The sequence below is a fragment of the Canis aureus genome, chromosome 8 (genome assembly GCF_053574225.1).
Source record: "Canis aureus isolate CA01 chromosome 8, VMU_Caureus_v.1.0, whole genome shotgun sequence".
In the NCBI taxonomy this organism is placed as follows: Eukaryota; Metazoa; Chordata; class Mammalia; order Carnivora; family Canidae; genus Canis; species Canis aureus.
In genome coordinates this window covers 50053978-50076685 of record NC_135618.1, presented here as the reverse complement: position 1 = coordinate 50076685, position 22708 = coordinate 50053978, and the positions used below count along the sequence as shown (strand labels likewise).

The 22708-nt window shown below is 46.4% G+C and overlaps 1 protein-coding gene across 1 annotated transcript in view; it reads right to left on the bottom strand.

Annotated features, from left to right (window-relative positions):
• Positions 1-22708, bottom strand: part of LOC144319045 (BOS complex subunit NOMO1) — a 57923-nt gene that overhangs the window by 6386 nt on the left and 28829 nt on the right. The window contains exons 16-29 of the mRNA XM_077906746.1: positions 21573-21660; positions 19514-19577; positions 18575-18670; positions 15934-16152; positions 15762-15844; positions 14549-14708; positions 14297-14423; positions 11953-12066; positions 10999-11126; positions 9907-10048; positions 6440-6523; positions 4932-5042; positions 3000-3101; positions 1480-1599 (exon numbers count right to left, since the gene is read on the bottom strand). Coding sequence (XP_077762872.1) covers positions 1480-1599; positions 3000-3101; positions 4932-5042; positions 6440-6523; positions 9907-10048; positions 10999-11126; positions 11953-12066; positions 14297-14423; positions 14549-14708; positions 15762-15844; positions 15934-16152; positions 18575-18670; positions 19514-19577; positions 21573-21660 — 1638 coding nt within the window. The remainder of the gene's footprint in view (positions 1-1479; positions 1600-2999; positions 3102-4931; positions 5043-6439; positions 6524-9906; positions 10049-10998; positions 11127-11952; positions 12067-14296; positions 14424-14548; positions 14709-15761; positions 15845-15933; positions 16153-18574; positions 18671-19513; positions 19578-21572; positions 21661-22708) is intronic.

Here is a 22708-nt window from a genome sequence, read left to right as displayed (position 1 = left end):
TCATCCACCAGACTGCAAAATTTCTTTAATTTGACCACACGCTCTGTTGGGGAAAGGAGGTGCTCTCATGCACTGCTGGTGGGAACACAAATAGGACAGCTCCCTGGAGGGAGGGGCACCATCCAGCAAGGTTCCAAACGCACTGACCCTGTGAGTCAGCAACTTTACTTCTTAGTCTATTCCAGAGACAGACAGACAAAATTTCAAAAACATGCACGCACGAGGCCGATCACTAACAGGTTGTTTATAACAGCAGAATACGAGCGATAACCCAAACATCTATTGAGCAGAGGGGCTAACTGAATATACTACGGAATAGCCACCCACAGGAGTACTAGGTAGCACAGTTGTTAAAAAGGAAAGAGAGTGGCTGAATGTACTCCTCTGCACAATTATCTTTTAAAAAAAAAATAGAATTCTGACCCTTGAGCTGAAATGGTCTATGACAATGACCAATATGGCAGCTGGGAGGCCAGATTTGTTTTACCATAGATCCTGGGTTCCACCCTTACTACCAAGTTCTGAATCAGTAGGTCTGAGATTGGGCCCTGGGGCCCATTTTTGTGGCTGCTGTGCGTTTAATCCTCAAGTGATCCTACCGCATGCCAGCTATGGGAAGCACTGTTCTAAATAACTATCTCATGAATGTGTATTTTGTTTGTTCTGTTGTTTTTTTTAGTCTGTTTGATACAGGATCCCATGACGTCTATGTATGGCAAACAGTTGATAAAACGAGCAAGTTTCAGGGTGCCTGGGTGGCTCAGTTAGTTAAGCATCTGACTTTGGTTCAGGTCATAATCTCAGGGTCCTGGGATCAAGCCCAGTGTCAGGCTCTTGGCTCAGCAGGGAGTCTGGTTCTTCCTCTGCCTCTCCCCCTGCTCATGCTCTCTCTCTCTCTCTCTCTCTCTCTCAAATAAATAAGATCTTTAAAATAATAATAATAATAATAATAAAAACTTTTTAAATAAGCAAGTTCCTTTTAATATACAGGTATCCCACCCATTGTGTAGGATTTTTTCTCTCTTGCAATGTGTCAAATAAATCACGTGCCAGGTTCATGTCCTGCAGCTTCCCACAGCTCCATGGCATCCTTTATATGCTCTTGTGTCCTATTTCTCACAAACCAGCACCTGGTTCTAGGAACTTGGGCAGGTCAGGTGTCCTGTGTCTCCGGCTGAAGGACCACAACACCCTCAACCACGATACAGCAGTGACCTTCTCCCCCAAAGTCACACCTGAGCCACTGACCTACACACATCCCCTCTCCTCATTGACGGCTTCCTCCTCAAAGTGAACTGAAGGCATGAGCACTCAAAATAGGAGAAAAGGATCTAGGGAAATCAAGAATGCAAAAGGGACCCAAAGTTGGGGGCCCTGCAACAGGTGTCCTCCCTCCACTAATACCCGGACCACAGGTTGCACAGTTTTCCTCCTCTCACCATCCCTATAGGCCGTTCCCGAACTCCCCCTTCTCCTTACCGTGGGGTTAAAAATCAAGGTGATATGTTTGTGGTAGCCCACTGCCGTGAAAGAAACCTGAGGCAAGACGTAGTCATACTGGGATCTGGGGAGCGTGGAGTCCAGCAGCACAACGTAATTCTGTGTACAAGTGAGAAGAAGTTCCATTTATAAAGGACTTTATGCTTTATAGAACCCCACAAGGTTACACATCCAAACCAAGGTCGCTAACTTCAGAGCAGGAACCGCGGTGGGCCCTTCTACCAGGGACAGCTGTGTGTCCCCAGCATCTTCTGATAAAGCCGTCAGAGCCTGCGGCACTTCCGTATAAGCACATTCAGCCACAATATAATTGTGGTCCTTTGAGGATCTGACTTCATGAAACACAGCAAGTTATTACGAGCCACTTCTGATGAGGGAGATACACGATCCAACTGAGAAAGGCTGCTTTCAATCCAAAATGAGGTTGACTTTTAAGGGACGATACTTAAGTGGCTCATTAGTTGGCAAGTTCTAAGAACACAGCACCTCTGGAATGGTACCGGTGACGGTCACAAACCCTGTGTGCGGAGCCCCGGCTGTGTGCCAGGCACCATGAGCGCCACATGAGGCAGACACCTGTTCTGCTATCAACCACTGACAAGGTAGGGTTTACTGCTCCCATCTCACAGTGGGCGGTGGGCCCAGGTGGAGTCTGACACTGAAGCCTGTGCTCTTTCCACAGTGCTGCATACGGCAGCTATTTCAAAGGGCATCTCGAGAAACGAGGAGTGACTCCAAACGTCCATTGCAACCTATTTCATTATTTTACGGCCATTTCATGCCCAAAAAAGGCCACAGTTTATCATTCCCATGGCAGGTGGTAAGAAGCAAGGAGACAGAACGGCATACATAGGTTCACTACTAATGAATGCATGCCAGGCCCATCAGGAAAGAATCAAATTCTTTGCAAAGTTTGCTCTCACCATGACAACTACAATAGCTGACTCTGTCCAAATACAACTGATAATAAACATAACCAGTAAATGATGACACCAAGTAAGGCCTTGGTTATATAAATTACAGCATTTCCTATATGACAGACTACTGGGCAACCATGAAAAATCATGTCATAAAGGTTTAATGATGGGAAAAAGAGTTCTAATATATTCTTCATTGAAAAGCGCAGATTATAAAACGTACAAAATAATCCCAGCCTTGTGATATTAAAATACATAAAAATGTATATTTATGTTCGCACACACAATGAAAAAAGACCAGAGTACCTATCAGCACATTAACAGGGATTATTTCTAGATGATGGGATTATATCTGATTTTTACCCAAAAAAATCTCCAGTCAGGAATGTGTATTATTTTGTAAACAGGAAAAGAGCCAATTAAAAAATAAACCCTACAGAGCCCGACCTCTGTTAAGTCGGAGAGCACATCAACCATTTCTGCAGAGAGGTATTTGGGGGGGAAATGAAAAAACTTTCCTTAAACTTGGAAGTGGAGTTATTCAAAGATACCTGCTGGAATGGAGCCACGGGCATTAGTTACCTGGCCGTCTCTGAGCAGCGGCGGGAAGTGGAAGAAGAGGGACTGGCCCAGGGAAACCGTCTGGATTGGGTTGTCCAGGTTTTCACTTTTGTAAAGCTTTACCTGGAGAGGAGAAACAAAGCAGGACGTGCTTTTGAAATTAAAAAACAATAAACATTTCATTTTAAGGATTTCACTTCATGCTCAGAATAACTTATCTCTTCAGGGGGAAAAGGATCTTTGGAAAGGTGGATATTTGAAAGAGAAACCACCTGCCCCCGGCCGGAATACATAATACATTCCTCAATCACCGGAGACTCACAGTTCCATGACCTGCATAGAAATGTAAGATTTTAAAATCGATTCTGGCAAGTTATGTTAATGTTCAAAATGGTAATAGTATACTGATAATAATAAAAGGAATAGCTTCTACTATAGCTAGAATGTGCCGGGCAAGCAACAGGCACTTTATATATGCGGTCACCAACCCTGGCTCTGAATAGGCATCACTGTCACCCGTAGGGAGGCCCAGAGCCTGCATCTCCTAAAGGCACACGATTCATACGTGCTGGCGCCTGGGACACAACACATCACTGAGGGTCTGGCCCACCCGGCACTGCCTCTCCATAGGCTGTATTCCTCAAACTCCTTAAACTCAAAATGCATTCCCCTTCTGCATCTGGTTATCCAGGCTGCTTCCAGAAGCAGTTCAGTCCCATGTTTCTAGCCTTTCTCTCTGGCCTGTTCTCATTCTCACTGCCATAAGCAATGGGACGTGTGAAGGGGGTACAGTCCTGGCTGACGCTGAAGGCTTTGGGGGCTCCACTCTGCCATGAAAATGCCACAGCCACCCCTCCTCAGGGTCCACACTGACACTTTTACATAGAACACACAAGTCACAAGATGTTTTCCTAAAACGAAAGTCACAGACTGGAGGCCTGTGGGTCACATCCAAGATCACATATGCGTTCTTTTGTCCTATACGATGTTCTAAGCAAATCTGAATTCATTGCCTCTATTTAAAAACCAGGTGATTTTAAGTAATTCTAATTTCCAGCTTCTCTGGAAAATTGGGAAGTGATCCCAACCCTGGGCCAGGATTCCAATATGACAACAATCCCAGGGAGCCGAGGAGTGGTGCCATCCCCTCCCGTCTGCTTCAGTTTGCCCACAGCCCACCCAGCCGGCTTCACCCTGGCGCTGCCTGCCTGGCCCCCACAGGCAACATGCTGGCAAACCTGGAATGAAGAGCAAGTTAAGAGGGGAGTTAAAAACTCAGTGCACATTCTCACCCAAGTCAAACATGTCATCATCCATAAAATTACAAGCGCCTTTGAAAAACACACTCCCATGACAATTCACTGACATTTTTCAAGGGATCCTGGAGCATGGTATAAACACTTTGTTAACTGCAGGCAAGGAGATTTTGTTAGAACCTGAAGAGATCTTAAGAGGTCACTGAGTCCAACTCCTGCGTTTCACAGAGGAGGAAACCACGGTCCACAGGAAGGAAGGGCCTGCCCGTGGCAGTGGGGTGGGCAGGACACAGCTCAAACTGCCCGACTCCTTGTCCCCTGCCCACCACCTCCATCCTGGACAGAATTTTAAAAGTTACAAGGCACTCTGCCTGAAAACTATCCTTCCTGCTTTAGACTCTACGTTGAATGGGGCATTAGTTAGGCTTCTACCACAATGTTTCCAAAGATTTATTTCTATGGGCAGCTAAACAAAGTTACCTCAAAGTACGAAGCCTTTCTCTCCGGGCAATCAGCAACCATTCTCCTAGATATGTGCTGGGATCTCAAGCTCAGCCCTCAGCACCTCCACCATCAGCGCACTAAAGCAAGCGCCAGGCAAGCCCACATACCCCACTCCCACTCTTCTCAGAGCCGAAAAGAACAAAACAACCATAGAAAAACAAAAACAAAAACAAAAACAAAAAACTGGCCTTACCCATAATGTAGGGAGATACTCGGAGGAAGTGATCACGTTTCCACTTAAATCAAATTGATTGATCTGCCGGAAAACTATGATGCTTACATCATCGATGTCATTGTTGCCGACCTAGAAAGAGACCAAGAACAACGTTGGTGGTGAGGAAGCCAGGAGAGGAACTTCCACTCTAGCTGGATGATGTCCTAGGAGCTGTTTCATAGCAAACTTCACTTCTTCAGGAAGGGAATGAACTTTGCCGTTGAAGTGGCCCAAGTCCAACGGCACACGCTGGCAGCACGGAGGTGGGCTACAGCTGGCCCACAGAGACATTCTGCTTGACTGGCACAGGATATTTCTTCAGTTTCCATTATTTGCCAAAATCTTAAAGAAAAATCTCATACACAAAAAAAAAGCCAGATTTTCCAGCTTCTCTTAAAAATAGAGAAAGAGGGATGCCTGGGTGGCTCAGTGGTTGAGCGTCTGCCTTCAGCCCAGGACCTGATCCTGGAGACCCGGGATCGAGTCCCACATTGGGCTTCCTGCATGGAGCCTGCTTCTCCCTGTGCCCGTGTCTCTGCCTCTCTCTCTCTCTCTGTCTCTCATGAATAAATAAATAAAATCTTTAAAAAAAAAAAATAGAGAAAGATGAACTTGCCTGGCAGCCAACAGCAGGAGCTGGGTATGTGCCCTCCTATCTGTCACTTTTTCATATGTGCCAGGCCGTAGTCCCCACAACTGCCCATGACCCTGACCTTTGCCCACCATGGCAGGGAAACCTACAACTGTGAGATCCCACCCTCACAGCCATTTAAAATGCCAGATGCCATAAGGACATCAAGAAAACCTACTTCTCAGTCAAATGGTCCTCAATGGCCCACCCCTCTCCTGACCTCTCACAACCTTCATGCCAGTGCCACCTAATCAAGCCACCAAGATTCCACCCACCTCTCCCCCATCTCATCCAAACCCTTTAGTCTAGCAAACAAGAATCACTCCACAGGGGATAAGCTTCACTTCAAATTGTTCCTGGGCTCCTTCCCGTGACCTGGAGGGACGGCTGCGTCTTTAGGGATCAATGAGTTCAGTCGTGATCCGGAATATTAAGAGACTCCACCACCAAGTGGAAAAAACAAGGTCATCTGGATATAAGAAAATCGGGTGGCCCTGCCACCAATTAAGCCTATGTTGTCTTTATTACCCTCCCTTGATCTGAAATGCCACTTAGACCTTGAGATCCTCAACTTGGAGAATAATGATCAGAGGTTGCCCGGGGAGTGAGGAGACAACAGCTCAAATTTCTCCCCTGCATTCACGACAGTGATGCTGCTCATTAAAACCCTGCAGGAGATGCCGCTTGTGAAGATGACACTGTTCTAAGAGGACCCTTAATTAGGACCCGGAGCTCCCCCCGCAACAGATGAAAGGCAGCCAGCCAGGGGAGTGCTAAAGCGTTTCTGCTTGGGGAAGCACTCCCACCGCACCGCCATCCACCGCAACGCCATCCCCCGCAGAGGTTCCGGCCTTACCACGATTACCCGGTGGTGGGGGAGGGCCCGTTCGATGTGGTCATTGCCTTCTGCCTTGAGCTGCACGTGGTACACACATCCCGGCTGCAAGCAAACCATAGAGGTCACATCTCTAGAAAGGGGTCATCGCCCAGAACCTGACCCAAGCCTGCCCTGACCAAGCAGGCCCTCATCACGACCACACCACCACTCCCACCCCACCTCCAGTCACAGTCTGTGGCCTATTAACCTTCGTAAGAATCCCTTTTAGAAGCACCCTGATGAAGGAACATTTATCTGGAAGTTTGTGATTCCTTCAATCCCCAAGAAAAATTAGATTTGGCTTCCTACTTCAAAATTGCTAAGCACAACATGCTTCTTCTGATAAAAATCATTCTTGCCTGGCTGTCCACTCCTCCCCTCTGCCTGCATATATGCGTGGAGACAACTGCAATGAGATTCCCGAATGCTTATAATGGACAGGATTTCTGCCAAGGGAGACCTGAGAATTTTCTTCTTAAAAATATCTGTTCTTTCTAAGATTTGGTTCTATTGCTCAATTTTACAGGTGTACATGGAGTTTACCAAATAAATCATTACTCTAAGAAAGCTTTCAAAGCGACCAATTTCCGATCAATAGCATAACTAATCCGCTCACACATTAGGATCTAAGGCATCGAGCTGAGTTCTGAGGTGTCTATATGCCACTAACAAGGACAACCCTAAGACATAATCATTTATTTTTAAACTAGCATGGATAAAAGAGTTCTGGTCTCCTAAAATAATGTGTGCTTTGATAGCTTTAGGCTGTGTTTTTTCCTTTTCAAGATTGTCTGTTTGGATATGTTGCTTGAGCTATTTTATAATGAGCACAGGGGCACCTTTACAAAGACAATAAAGCTATTATTTTTTTAAAAAACTGAGAACAAATTTATGATCACCAGTAGACACATTCATTGACTTTACAGCTCAGTTAGGACTTTACAGTAGTATTGAGTTCAGTTCAAAACAGCTATTTGCACCCCAGAGAGGAAGGGATGTGAGTAGTCACTTGGGCAGGAAAGGGGACAGCACTGGCTGCTCACTCCCATGCCTGGGCCAGTGGGAGCCTATTGGGGGGGCTGCTCCATCCCGACGGGACGCTCCTTGCTCAGGCCTACCAACTCCTGGATTCACCTTCATCCTTTAGCAGTGGAATCTAGTGCTGCAGTCTCTCGGCTAAGGCAGCCTGACAGCAGTGCCAGGAAAGGGGAAATGAATGAACACATCCTGACTGGGGCTAAAATCTTTAGAAAACCTTCAGTGAGGGATCTCCAACCTGGCACCCTCTGGGAGACTGGCAAACTCATCAAGCCCCAAATCCTGGCCGAGGAATAGCTAAGGATATTCCTCCAGAATGTGTGGTCTGGCACGTGGCAGGTGTGGGCGGCCACCAGGGTGACTCCGAAAACTACTGTGAGAGCTAATAAATTAACATCTATTAGAAGAAGGAGGGTGTCTTCAGAGCATTAATTAAAATGGAAATCTGCACTGGAGAAGGAAACTATATTCAGTTTAATTAAACAATGTGTTAGGTTAGTGGGTTTAGAAGAACACGTCTGGGCTCGCAAGATGCTGAGGGAATCAAGGAGGTGATGTAGATTTTGCATTCCTACAACTTTAAGAGTGATGTAAGCCAAGGACGCTGCTAGAGTCCACCCAGGGGAAGGGAGGCTCCCCTAAGCCCGACCTACAAGGGCACCTATCCAGACCCCTTTTCAAGCTGTGGCCTCAGAAAGCTGCAACACCAAAACCGGAGCTGGCAGTCCGGGGGAAGGCTGCCCCAGGGGAAGGCTCTGTTAAGCACTTAACTGCATCACTGTGCCAGGACTGCTGTGTCTGCACATGTGAACTTCTGTAACACCAACAGCCCACCTATGAGGGGGGTGTCACTCTCATCCTCATTTCACAGATGAAGATGCAGATAACAGAAAGGATGGACCCCTTGCCTGAAAGTAGACAGCTAAAAATGACGGAGGCAGGATTTAAACCCAAGCAGATGACAGCAGAAGGGCATTCATTTGTGTGGCCAACAAAGGACAGACTTGCAAAGGCTGGGCTCACACTGGACTGGTGAGGCCAAGGCCCTGTGAGGACCTGGCCCCGGAGACCTGACGCCTGTCCCTGGGCCCTGGCTGCAGGAGTGTGAGGCCATGGTGTTCTGTCTGTCTGTTTCGTTACAGGAAGGGAAGCAGGCCTGGAGGCAGCATGTTCCTCGGAGCCAGAGCCCTCCTGCAAGGCAGAGGATAGCTAGAAAGGAGCATGGCAGTAAGGCTTGTGCAGATCCCTAGGGATAGCAAGGTAAGTGTCATCCTGATGACTGGTGAGAACACACCCGTGGTGGGCAGAGCAGGCTGCGGGGAGCCCACCCAGTTGGTGTGCACTGGACTGGACCATGAGAATTCCAGTCCTCAGCACAGCCAGGAAGACACCCAAGTCCATCTTTCCCCTTCACCTTGAACACCCCAAGTTCACCAGGCAACCTTCCAACCTGCCTCCCAGGTACCCCAGGATCCGACCCTGGGGTGCCCTGGACACGAATATTTTTGTTTTGGGGAAAGAAGAGCTTTGCCCCAACCTATCAAATAAACTGAAAACAGGTTTACGTTTCAGCTCCTGTGATCTGAGCAAACATTAGCCCATTGCAGAGATAATGTGCGCCTCTGCAGTCAGCTAGGAATATCCAGTGTGTGAATCTAAAAGCCTAAAGATCCAACCCGAGATCCAAGGGGCCCAATCCAGCCGTTGTTGTCCAACCCACATGCTCTCAGTGACCACACAGTAGAGAGGTAGTGTCTGCTGAATGAGCAAGAGAGCGAATGCACAAATAAAAATGGAGGAAGCAGCACCAGAAAACTGAATGTGGCAACTGAGCAAACGGGCAAATGTGTTGGCTCCCATACAAAAATGTTGGGAGTTTGTGGGGTGTTTTTTTTTCGTTTTCATTAGTTGTTGATACCAAAAAGTCAGGAGTCTTCACGTGGAAATCTGAACTTCTGATTTCTAACAACTCAAATGATCTAGCAGTACCGAGCCTATCTTCCCACGTGGCTATAAAGAGCTGGATGGCAGCTGCCCCCTTTCCATGGGCCCTGCCCTCTGGATTTAACCACACTCACCACTACCTAGATGAGCACACACCTCCTTAGGCCATTCACATGCCTCTTCTGGCCACAGGCATTTGGTCTGAGAGCCCTGGCCTATCCCATAACCACCCAATGCCAGGCAAAAGCTGCACCAAACCCATTTTCCAACCGTATTTTGTCACAAAACCCCAACCCAATGTGTCCACTCAATGAAAGGTAAGCTGTGCCAGGTGAAAGGGGTTAGGAGGGTTCCAGAGTCCTAACTCCTTGCTCAGCTTATTCCTAGCAGTCTTGGGGGCACCGCCAGTCACCTCTGAACACAGTATGAAAAAACCCACTCCTAAAGAATGTCCAAAGTCTCACCAGCAATCCACGTAACCTGAACTTTCCCTCTTCATCTGTCACGGTGTCTTCTCCATAAATACTACAGTCGTCCTGTCCGACTGCTTCCACGGCAACACCCTGTTCTGGTTCTCCGTTTAAGGAAGAAACTGTACCATAGCAACTAGAATGACAAGAGAAGAAATGGAACATGATATTCCCGTGGTTTTCTGAAGCACACAAAGGATTTGTGGTAAAGTGCCCTCCATTTACCAACAATTTACAGTGCTGAATAGCCCAGTGGAGAACTGTACCCCGATGACCCAGCCAATTCAGTCCTGGTTGTATCACTTCCAAATCCGGCCTTCCTGCCCGAAGGCTCGAGCTGGGCAGAAGACTGTCAATTTTTCTTCGTTTACATTTTAAGGGATGCTCCAGAAAATTCCAATTAAGAAAGGCTAAACTTTATTTTATTCCATTTTATCTTATTTTCATTAAGCTTTATTCTAAATAATGAAACATTTAATAAAGTGAAATCAGTTTCTTTCTCATTCTACATATTCATTTGAAAATGGCCCATTTTTTCTAAACTTTTTGATTAATCAACCTTCATCTCAAGGGTTTTTGTATGTTTACAAATACATATGTATGGTGTGTAGATCAATGTGTTTAGCTACATGATGCTGATACGGCTAACATACAGTGTTTTGTATACGTATACAACCATTTGTGCAAACCGTCTCTGGATGGAAAACATGAGTGGCTGGGAGACAACAAATGGGGGAAAACTTGACATTTTATACGCTCTTCAACATTCTGAAGCCTTATTCAAGTGAGTTCATTTCCTCCTTTTTAAATGTTTGAGTTTCAAGCTCTAGTAAAAATAAATTTTTAAGCAATGAAATGGGCTCTCTCAAGCCCATTTCAGAATAGGGACTTTGTGACAGAATCACTAATTTGAGCGATCAGAAGAAAAAGGCAGCAGTTAAAAGTCTCTAGACTTGCTATCTCATCTCATCTGGCTCCCATGTAAAACCCGAAATGGGGGGTGGGGTGGGGGAGCAAGGTGGAGCTCCCGGGAAACAGAGGCCCGAGTAGGACTCTACAGGACTGGGGAGCAGGCTGGCTGCGCACCTGTAGGCCGTTCGGTACCCGGTCACAGTGATCTTCAAGCTCTGCCCCTCCTGCACCTCGATCATCTGTGAGGACGGCTCGAACCGGAATTCCTTCATCATGGGTTTGAAGTAATACTGGCCAGGACTCTGCCGAGAGACAACCACATACTGAGCCCCTGCTGCCACATCTAGGTAATGGCTTAACAGGAGGCGACTGAGGTCAGCACACACGGGAATGTGGCCAGAACTCCAGGGCTTCCTGCACAGACAGGATGACTCTAACTCTCCAGTGAGTGGGTTATGGAGACAGCAATGACATCTCCAATAGCAGCCAGCATTATGGCCTTATAGTCCCTCTGTGATACAGAAACCAATTTGAATTTTATGAAGAAACTGAGGCTCAGAGAGGTCAAGTAACTTCCCTGGGATGACACAGCAAGTGAGCAGCAGAGGGAAGATTCGAAGCTGCACAGCGCATGATCTTTCAGATACGCCTCACTGACGTTCCCGGAGCAGTCACTTTATTCCCAGGACTCTAGGGAAGGGCCAATTAACACACACCTCCAGAGTTCCAACCAGTGGGGGCCCCAGATAACATCTCTATTCCCCCACCAGGTGGAACGTGGTTTGCAGAAGAAACACAAGCTAACCACCAAGCAAGACTCAGCATCATAAACATTGTGATGCTGTGGTCTAACAACGGGATGCCTAAGAGGGGAGCCACTGTGGCCAAGGTAATTAATTACATCGTCTTAGTGACAAGCCGGTGGCCAGAAAACAAGAAGTGTGTGTGGAAGGGAACGTGAATCAGCAACAGTAAGTTCTAGTAAGAGCAGTACTCTAATTACATTTGGTCCCCGAAGAAACGTAAAACAATCCATGCTGGTGTTGTTCTCACGTTGTCAAGCACTACACAAGTCCCTCATGCCATGTCCCTGCACGCTCACCGGCGGTAAACTACAGGACACCTTACCAGGTTGGAGAATGTCAGGATGCCATTGTCCTGAGTCAAGAGGTTGGAACGAAACACACCACCGCTGAGGGATAGGAGGACGCCGGGGAGGGGCTGGTCATCTTCAGCTTTTATCTGGGGCGAGAAAGGAACAGCAGAGCAAGGTGGATGCCTATTACCAACTGAAGAGAACGTTTTGAAAGTCAAGAGGTAACTCTTTTGGGTTGTTTTTTCTTTATTGTTATCCATGGGAGGTGGGGGGAACATAAGGTCTACTCCTTGTCCCCAGGAGTAACTAACATTAATAGGTGGTGTGTAGCCCTCCAGAACTGCTCCTTCCTTTTTAAAGATTTTATTTATTTATTCATGAGAGACACAGAGAGAGAGGCAGAGACACAGGCAGAGGGAGAAGCAGGTTCCCTGCGGGGAGCCTGATGCAGGACTCGATCCCAGGACCCCGGGATCACGACCTGAGCCAAAGGCAGATGCTCAACCCCTGAGCTACCCAGGTGCTCAGAACTGCTTCTATGCCTACACCAACATACAAATGTTACGGCTAGTGCTGACTGACCGGCAAGTTCGTGGTGCAGGAGGGGAGGGTGGAACTTCATCATGGGTTTGAAGTAATACTGGGTATTACTTCAACATGGGGCACTGCCACACAGCCCCACACCCGGCTGTCTTCCTCCAACCACTGGTCCTGGCTTCCCATCCAGTCCACACACATCTGCCACACCGAGTCTTAATGCACATCATCCTAAAGCACGGTGCGGCCGACCAACGCATGCAGACCAGCCACCTGATTTTCTAAGAGAAAAGGAGACCATCGAAGCATCCTAGAATGTGTGTATCTGTGTGCATTTATGTTTTCCTCTATTCCTAGGAGAACTGCTGGGCATCGTGCACTCTGAATTCAAAACAATGCCACCACGTTGCACACCAGAGTGGCTGTGACCACTTATACTTCTGTGAATTATCTACACGTGGGACCATACACTCTCCAAAACATGGACGCTGCCGTCATCACTGCAAATGTAATCTAAAACCCCGTGTTCCTATGGTAACTTCCTTTTTATTTTTTTTAATTTTTATTTATTTATGATAGTCACACAGAGAGAGAGAGAGGCAGAGACATAGGCAGAGGGAGAAGCAGGCTCCATGCACTGGGAGCCCGAGTGGGATTCGATCCCGGGTCTCCAGGATCGCGCCCTGGGCCAAAGGCAGGCGCTAAACCACTGCGCCACCCAGGGATCCCCTATGGTAACTTCCTTCACGTTCCTCAGTCACCATGGAAGTTGGGCACTTCTTCTATGTTTATTAATCACTTGTAGGACTTGCGCGAATTGCTTTTTCATATGCTTTGTTGTTCTTTTGTCTATGGGGTTGTCATTTTCTTATCAATTTTAGCAGTTCCTGATAATCTAGGATATTATTTATGGCATAAAGATTTCTTCCCAGTTGGAATGTCTTTTAATATGCTTTAAAATGCATTCTGCACTATATTCTAGCAAATTAAATTAAATTAAATTAAATTAAATTAAATTAAATCAAATTAAAATGTAAGTAAATAAAATGCAACCTGCAGGGCACCTGGGTGGCTCAGTTGGTGAAGCATCTGCCTTTGCTCAGGTCATGATCTTGGGGCCTTGGGATTGAGCCCCACATCGGGTTCCCTGCTGAGGAGAAATTTGCTTCTCCTTTGCCCTCTGCCCCTCCTACCAACTCATGTTCTCTGGCACTACCTCTGCTCACTCTCTCAAAAATAAGTTAAAAAATCTTAAAAAAAAAATGTAAAAAACACATCCTGCACAATAGAATTTGAAATTTGTATGAGATGTCATCTATACTTCTTTTCCTTGAACCTCTATGTTGAAAATATTTATACTCAGGGGTCTCCAGCCCTACTCTGGATGGCACACAGTATGCTTCTTCCCAAGAAGGATGGAGAGGAGAGAAATGACATCAAATACCACTATAGGAACATTCTGTGTTTTTACACAAAAGACAGTTAAAGATGAGAGTTCGAAACACTTGCCAAAAGGTATGCAGATGAGCTGAGGTCAGCAGGCCTCCAAATCAGGCTGGGTGAAAGGAAACCCCCCAAAAGAGCACATCCTGTATGATTCCATTTGTGTAAACTCTAGAAAATGCCAACTAATCTATTGTGACAGAAGGCAGAGCAGATCAGCAGGAAGGGTGGGAAGGAGAGCGTACTAAGGGATACAAGGAAACTTAGTGGGGTGCCAGATTCTCACTATTTTCATGAGTGTATGCCTCTGTTGAGACGACAAAATCATATGCTTTATGTGCAGTTTACTATATGTCAATTACACCTCAATAAAACCATCTTTTAAAAATGTGTTACCTCAAAGCTTACGCCGGCCAAAGCATATGCCTTAAAGTCTCCTATGGTTCCTTCCACTGCAGTCAAAACATAGCCTTCCTTCTGCGAGGACACAGTGTACTCCAGGTCGCTGTGCAGGGGCCCGACACTGAACAGAAGCAAGTAGATGCTGGGGGTGGCAGTGCCACACACCTGCAGGAGGCCTTGCCGGCCCCACACAAGCCTGGGCTCTTCACCTGGTCCCCAGCAAGTCACCTCTTCATCAGGGCTTACCTATAAGCACCTCTGTCATCAGTGAACACAGTGATCAGTGGGGAGCTTGCCCCTTTTTCACTGATGACGATCTCGACACCCTCCAACTCTGGGTGGATCTGGCCTTCCAGAAATAGGCCTGCTTTCCCATGGATTTCAATCAGCTTCCCAGGGCAGCTTTCTAAACAGGAAACAAACAAGGCCAAGACTTAGCTGTAGTGGGAGGGGGCATTTGGGCCAGGGGCTTCCCAGTAAGGGAGGGCCTGAAACGGAGGTATCTGAAGCTAGTTCCAATGAGGTTTCTTTTTTTTTTTTTTTTTTTTTAAGGTTTTATTTATTTATTCATGAGAGACACACAGAGAGAGGCAGAGACACAGGCAGAGGGAGAAGCAGGCTCCATGCAGGAAGCCCGATATGGGACTTGATCCTGGGACTCGATCCTGGGACTCTGGGATTACACCGTGAGCCAAAGGCAGATGCTCAACTGCTGAGCTACCCAGGCGTCCCTAATGAGGTTGTTTAATTTATAAAACTGCAATAACTGGGGGGGCCCATGCCTGCCTCCATCCCTTGCTCAACAGCTGGGAATGTCAATAGTTAAACCTAAGAAAGCCTGGGTTCTCACTACCCCTCTGTCTGTGGTCACAAGGTCTTTCTGGCGCATAGGAGGCTATGCGGCTGGACCCGAGGCAGAAGCCTACCCCAAACAGGCTGCCTGCTGGAAAGCCACACTATTCAATATGCCCTCCTTCTAAACACAGACCACATAAATGCCCAGGACCTAATGAACCCCCAATGCTAGAGGAGATGGTCGGAAGCCAAAAGACAAATATTCCAACAGCCATCACTTCTAATTGTCCAGTCCCAAAAACACTCTCACTCACCCCTACCAATACATATAAACACCAGACATACGATGGCTAATGATCACATTTCAACAAGTAACATCTGTGCTTTTTGTCTACTTTTGGTGGCAAACTAAAAACGTCAGGAAGAAGTCAGGGGTCCTTCTCCAGAAAGACTGCCCAAATTCTAATTACCAGAGTTACTTTCATCGACGGAGACCTTCCATTCACTCACCCACACACCAAGTAGGCACAGCTCTTTGCCAAAGGGGATTTAAGGAGCCTCACAAAGACAGTTTTGTGAGAACAACAACATGGAATACATTTTTAAAGGCATGTAAATGAACAGTTGTAGAGATGTGTCACAGGCTCAATAAGTTGACGTTTACCTCCACTGACGGTGGCTTCCATGGAAGGAGGGTAGAAGAGCAGCTCCTTAGACGAGGGTGTGACTGTGATTTTCTCTCCAGACCTAAAACAATGAAAATACTTCCACGTGGCCAGTTCTGCCCTCCACTGGAAAACAGAAGACATACAGGACACGGAAGAGACAGAGCTTACCGTGCCCAGTAAGAAAAGTCATAGGAGAAAGGGCCCTGGAGCTCCTCTACCATCTCCTGGACAGGGGGCTTGGTCCTTCCCTCCCCAGCATCTTCCTTGCCACTCTTCTCCCGCTCCTGCCTGCGGCTCTCAATTTCAGCCAGCTGCTGCTCCCTCCGCAGCTCCTGCACAGACTTCAGGGGCCCGAGGACCAATGCGGGTTCACTGTCAATGGAAGATCTGCAAGAAAGGAAGGAGTAGCTCAGAGCATATGTGGTTATTTATCCCTGCAGTCGGTGGCAATCTGACATTTCTATATGGAGTCATCCCTCCATCAAAAACCAAAATGCCCTGTAACACCACCATGGTGGCATGCTCTGCTCCTATTTTGAAAAAAAAAAACAATCATTTTTTAAGAAATAAAAACTGAACTTCTTTGTGATGGTGGCAGTATCCAGTAGCTTTTCAGCTGGGATGAAATGCTTTATGTCTTGAAGAAATATCAGATTTCCTGTAGGACATGGAGGTTTTTGCACACCACCATCTTTTTTCATTCAATCATTAACAGAGAACCCACTCTGCTAGAGAACCAGTAAGCTGGAGAGACAACATTTCCTAACCATGTGGAGTCCACATTCCAGTGGGAAGAGGTAGACAAGCAGCAGAAAAAATATCGGGTAAGTACAAGGTAGAAAAATAAAGCAGCCTGGAAGGAGAGAAGGCTGGAGACATGAGGGCACTATTCTTTATTGATGTCCCTGGGTGAGGAGTATGTTGGGCAAGAAAACAGCAAGTGCAAAGCCCTTGGAGCCTGGGAGGGAGCTCCCTTGGCATGTTCAGGGGACACCAAGGAGACTGAGGTAGCCTGGGCAGAGGGACCCAGCAAAGAGTCAGATGGGTCAGACGATCCTGAGGGAGCAGGTGGCTTTGTATGCCTTGGTGTGGACCCTGGATTTCACTCTGAGTGGGATGGAGAGTCACTGGAGTTGTAAACAGAGGAATGACGTGATCTCTACTTTAAAAGGATGAACTCTGCCTTCCACATGGAAAACACACTGTCACCATGCAACAACAGCCCAAACAGGGAGGCCAGGAAGCTGGAGAAAGGAGAGTCAAGGACCATCTAGAAAGATGACAAAGAGTGGGGGCTGGGGAGGCCAACAACCAGGAGTCCAGTTTGGGATCCAGCGAGCATTGAGATCCCCTTGAGGGATCCAGGTGGCCACGTCCAGCTGGAACATGCATCTCATACAATCCTCAGCACAAGCAAATAAAACAAAACTTCCTCTGAGGTTAGAAAAATGAATTCAATAAAGACTGAAAATAAAGTAATACGGGGTCACGACTGGTAAGTACATGAGTTTCCAGTCCAACCAGTAATTACTACTTTCCAGGCAGGAAAATAATAAAAGGCTTTGTTCCAGCACCAGGCACAGTCCTGGGCCTACAAGAAATACTCCCAAGTCCTTCTCCTAGACACCTGGCTACCCTGAGGAATATGGGCACTCCTTTAATCCACACTACTCAGCCAGACATTCGTCTTGCTTGACCCCATTGGTCAGTGTGTTGCCACATCCTGTTGATTCCATCTGCTCAACAAACCTCCCAGCCGTCCACTGCTCCCCATCCACTACCATATGTCTGGCTGAACCCACCTGGACTCCAGTCTCAAGTAACTTTCACTCGTAATTGGCTTCTACTTGGTCACTCAGCAGCCAGGGGGATCTTGCTGAAGCAAAAAAGTAATCCCTCTACTTAAAACATGTCATAGTGTCCACACAACAAAGCAAAGACCCTTAACATGGGCTGGTCCTACTGGCCTACCTCCCCTGTGTGCCCCCCCCGCAGTCCCCATGGGGTCCAATTCAAAGCCCTCATTATAGGTGTAACCTCACAGTCCCGTGTATGACACCCAGACAACTGTCCATGTCCCCCATGAGACTTTAAGTCCCGTGAGCGCAGGGGCTGGCCCTCAACATTTTCTGCATGGGTGGATGAGTTGAAAAGGCAGTGGACAGAAAAGAAGAGACACAGCTGAGAAGATCGCTTAAGGTAAGGAGAGGGAAAGTTACTCAGATTTCCATTCTTACAAAGATGGTCATGTGGCCAAAACTCTGTCATTTCTCAAGAAAATTAGGGTGTCCGATGCACCTCACCATGTAGCAAAGAGTCCTCTCAAAGGGGACATTCGCATGAACCTGACCCTTGCGACGGACTGCCTTTCATATACCTTCATATACCTTCTCCCTCCTGACCCTTCGTATATCAGGTGCCATCTCTAGTCTTCAAGAAAAGGTCTCAAGAAAAATAGACAATTTTTCTGAATTTGCTAAAACACTTGAAATACAATGAACAAGCCAGAGATTTTTTTCCCCCTTAGCAAAGACAGGAAGTGTAGAGAGTTCAAACAGAAATTTAAGGCACTTGCAACGAGCTGTCAGAAGGCTCTCCCTCAATTCATAGTTAATTCCTGAATCATAAAAGGAGAGGATCAAGGCTGTGGTGAATTTACAGCTCTGTCGTGTAAGAGAAGGCCGTGTGTACGCACACCTAGAGATGAGAAATCAGAAATAACTTTCAGAGTGTCTGTTAGACAAGTCCCCAGTGCTTGTCCACCACACCACCCTCCCACGCTCAGACCACTGTGGAGCAAGAGGCTTACTTGATTGTCACAGTGACATCCAGCATTTTGTCAGTGGTGATAGTTCCAAGGACATGGTGGCGAATGGCTGTCAACGTCAAGATACTGGGTGACGACCTATAAATCAAAGTGGAAAGAAAACACTAGCAACATCACCTCATTGTTCTCAAAGGATCATAGACACACCCTTAATGGGCAACCATTCTGACCCTGAAGTACACAAATACAAAATTGCTCTAAGCTTGGGATGAGGTAACTCCTGATGTGGTTACCAGTGTTTTAAAGGGTAAACTAATTTTCCATTCCAAAACTTGACATCTCCAATTCCCAGTGAAAGCCTGGAGTGTTTGTAAGAAAAATGTAAAAATGGGAGGCCGAGGTTGGAGAAACACCCATCAGTGAGGGCTGGAAGATTTAACCAAGAGGATAGTCACGCCACTTGAGAACTGCAGCCTTCCACCCTGGGTTTATAGAATTCTGGGGAAACAGATCCCAGCTCCATTTCCTCAATAATTTATTCAAGGGTTGGGGCACTTGGGAGGCTCAGTTGGTTAAGCGCCTGACTTGGTTTTAGCTCAGAGCATGATCTTAGGGTGGTGGGATCAAGTCCCATGTTGGGCTCCACGCTGGGCATGGAGCCTATCTGGGATTCTCTCTCTCCCTCTGTCCCTCCCACCTTTCGCTCACGCTTCTCACTATAAAAAATAATAATAATCATGATAATTTATCCAAGTGTCTTAAAATCCTTACATGGAAATTCCTTTTAATAACCTAACTTTACCTCTTTTTTTTTTTTTTCGGTGTCGCTAACCTTTTCAATTACATAGCCCTAAACTTTACCTCTTCCAGAAAAAAAATATAGAAAAAAATTTCCTTATGTTGTTCAGAAGAAGAGATGTGTGTCCACTTAACTCCACAGGAGGCTCACAAACACTACAGGGCAGTGAACACCCAGCTTACGTGTCATAGGTGTAGAATGCTTGCTCAAACCGGTGGCAGGAGCGAGGGGTCACCTTGTACACACCTGCAGCCAGGAAATCAAAAGCCATTTTCAGAGGAGGGCATCTATCACACTGAGCACACCCAGCCAGCACTGGGAAGCCACAGGCAGAGCCTCCCACCTGAACACACAACACACAGATGTGCAATAATGGCATCAGAGATGCCTCTTCTGCTGCTGCTTCTGCTTCTTACCAATGACCCGGTAATGGCCCCTCCCAAACTCAGGATTTCACTTTCCATAATTGAACAATTCATGCTAGTTTAGTCTGCGCAGACCCAGCTAATAGGGACATGTGAAGGAATGGGAAGTATATTTCTACCGCAGACGAGACTGAGAATTTTCCACTTAATAGATTCTGTTAAAGTCCCAAAAGACAGCCACAGCCTGCTCTCCTTCCTAGAAATAGTCTGAAAACAGGGCATGGGGCAGAGGAAGACCTAGAAAATTGTGGAACGCTCACAGAGAACACTTTGAAGCTGTGAGCCCACATAGAGTAACGACTCTGATTAGGAGAGTAAGCCATTTGCCAAAGGAATACAGTCAATTTCAGGAAGGAGAGAAGTTTAACAATTTATTCTCCCGAACGATCATGAGCCAACCTTTTGGCCATACTTCCTACAAAAACCTGCGATTAGATCAAACTACCTCTGCTGTTTCCATCCCGCGGAATAAGCCCCTGTGCAATTACCAGCAGAAAAAAAGACTTCAGTCTCTCCATTCACTTTTTTTCCTCTTTCAGCCTACAAATGTTGACAGAGCACCAGCACCTACTACAGGCCAGTATTGTGCTAGGGACTGCTACTGAGGGGAAGATTGTGTATTTTATCTTGAGAACCAAGAAAAGTCACTGAATTATTCATTAGGAAAATACAAAATGAAACCACGATGAGATGCCACTTTACACCCATCAGGATGGCTAAAATCACAAAGACAGTAACAGATGTTATGAAGATGTGGGAAAACAGGAGCCCTTGTGCCACTGCTGGTGGGAACATCACTGGCACACATAACCATGTGGCAGTTTCTTTAAAAAATGAAACAAATTTACCATATGACCCAGCAATTTCATTCCTGGGTATCCAACCCAAAAGAAATAAAAACAGATATTCACGCAAAGACTTTTGTACGCAAATGTTCATAGCAACATTATTTGTGAGAGCCAAGAACCGGGGATGTCCACTAACTGGTGAGTGGACACACAAAATGTGATATGCCACACAATGGAATTTGGTAATGATAAGGGACAGACTACTAATATCTGCTCCAACACGAACTTCAAAACATTATCATGAACCTCAAAAACATGCTAAGTGAAAGGAGCCAGACAAAATATCACTATGGTAAGATTTCACTTATATGATATGATATGATATATGATATGATATGATATGATATGTCCAAAAAAGGCCAATCGCTATACACAAAAAAATAGATTAGTGGCTGCTTAGAGCAGAGATTAACTGTCAATATGCATGAAGAATATCACCAAGGTAATGAAAATGCCCTAAACCAGATTATGGCTTTGGTCATATAATTCGGTATGTTTACTAAAAATCCTTGTATGCTGTCAATGGGTGACTTTTATGGTCTGCAAACTGCACCTCAATAAAGTTGTTCAAAAGGGAGAGGAAAAAAAAAAGGGAGATAAGCCACTAGAGGATTTTTTTTTTTTTCCACTAGAGGATTTTAAGCAAGGTGGGAGATGGTCCAATTTTTATCTTCAAAAAGATGACCATGGCTCACTGGCTGTAGTATTTTTCAAGGGGAAAGGGCTCAACTGTCTCTACCAAACTCAAACCCAGGAGACCAGGAACACTCTCCAGCTCCCGGCTCTAATTCTCTGGGTAAAAACACCACTCTCTCCAGCAGAAAGAGAAAAATGAGAGTACGCTAACCATCACCGAAATTGATAGCCTGACACAAGGAGAACCAAGAGGGGAAACAAAGGCCTTTACCACAATCCTTGGTGCCTTTCTATTTCTCGAATTCAGAGCCCATCAATCCCTCCAGACTCACCGGGCTTGGAGAGGCAGAAACGGTTGACTCCTTTGGAGAGGTTATAAATCCCCACATTCTCAGGTCCATTTCCATCCTGATAAAATTCCTAAGGGACCAAAGCCAATACAATGACTTACTAGGGAAGATGGAGACACCAAGTTGATTAATAATATTTCTGTTTCTGAACCAGTCATCTGTTTTACCCATTTATCATTTGAGCAGTTGGGTGACACAGGAAAATTAAAAACCTTCAAAAACTTCCCACGAAAACATGCTCTTTTTCATTTAATCAACTAATATTTATTGAGCACCTGCTATGTGATAGACCCAGGGCTGGGCCTTGGTGGCCGATGTGGCTCCTGCTCTCAAGGGGCTTATGTTCTAATACGGGAAGACAGAAAATAAATGTGGTCCACAAAGAAATTATATTTCAGCTAATAAGTAATAGAGCGGTGGGCAAAATAGCCAGGGAAGTGGGATAAAGCATGAGCATGGCAGGAGCTTCTCAGCTGGCCAGGCTCAGAGCAGGACCTCTCCTGAGTAAGCAATACTGGGGTTGCAGCCTGAATGACGAGAGAAAACCAACCATGTGTAATGCCCAGAGAAAATGCAGCATTCCACGCAGGGGAAAGCACATGTGCAAAGGCCCAGAGGAGGGAACGAGCGTGGGGTGGAAGTGGAGAGAAGGCTGGAATGCCAGGGCCCAGGCAGTGAGGTGGAGAGAGAGGGAGGAGGCTGGGGGTTAGGGAAGGGCCTTGCTGGCCAATGTTATGGAATGTGGATCTTATCCTAAGGGAACCAGAAACCTGCTAAACAGTTTGAGGAAAGGAACAATCTCCTAAATGTCTACCACTTACTCTCAACTGGGTTTCAACGAACGCATCTCCTGGAGCAACACTGCTTGTTGAGTATTTGTGGTGTGGTAGTTAGAACAGCTGACTGGCAGCTGAGACACCAGCAACCACTCCTCCAAGTGTCTAACATAAGCGGTGGCTCAACTGCTGTTTGCCTCAGTTTCTCCACCAGAACCCAACAATGACATCTACTGTTGCATGAAGCCAAAAAGTTCTATAAAACTCACGAAGGGTCCTAGACAGGCCTACACACGTGTTCTCTTTCCTGAAACCCACATGGCACACTGCCTATCAGGGAGA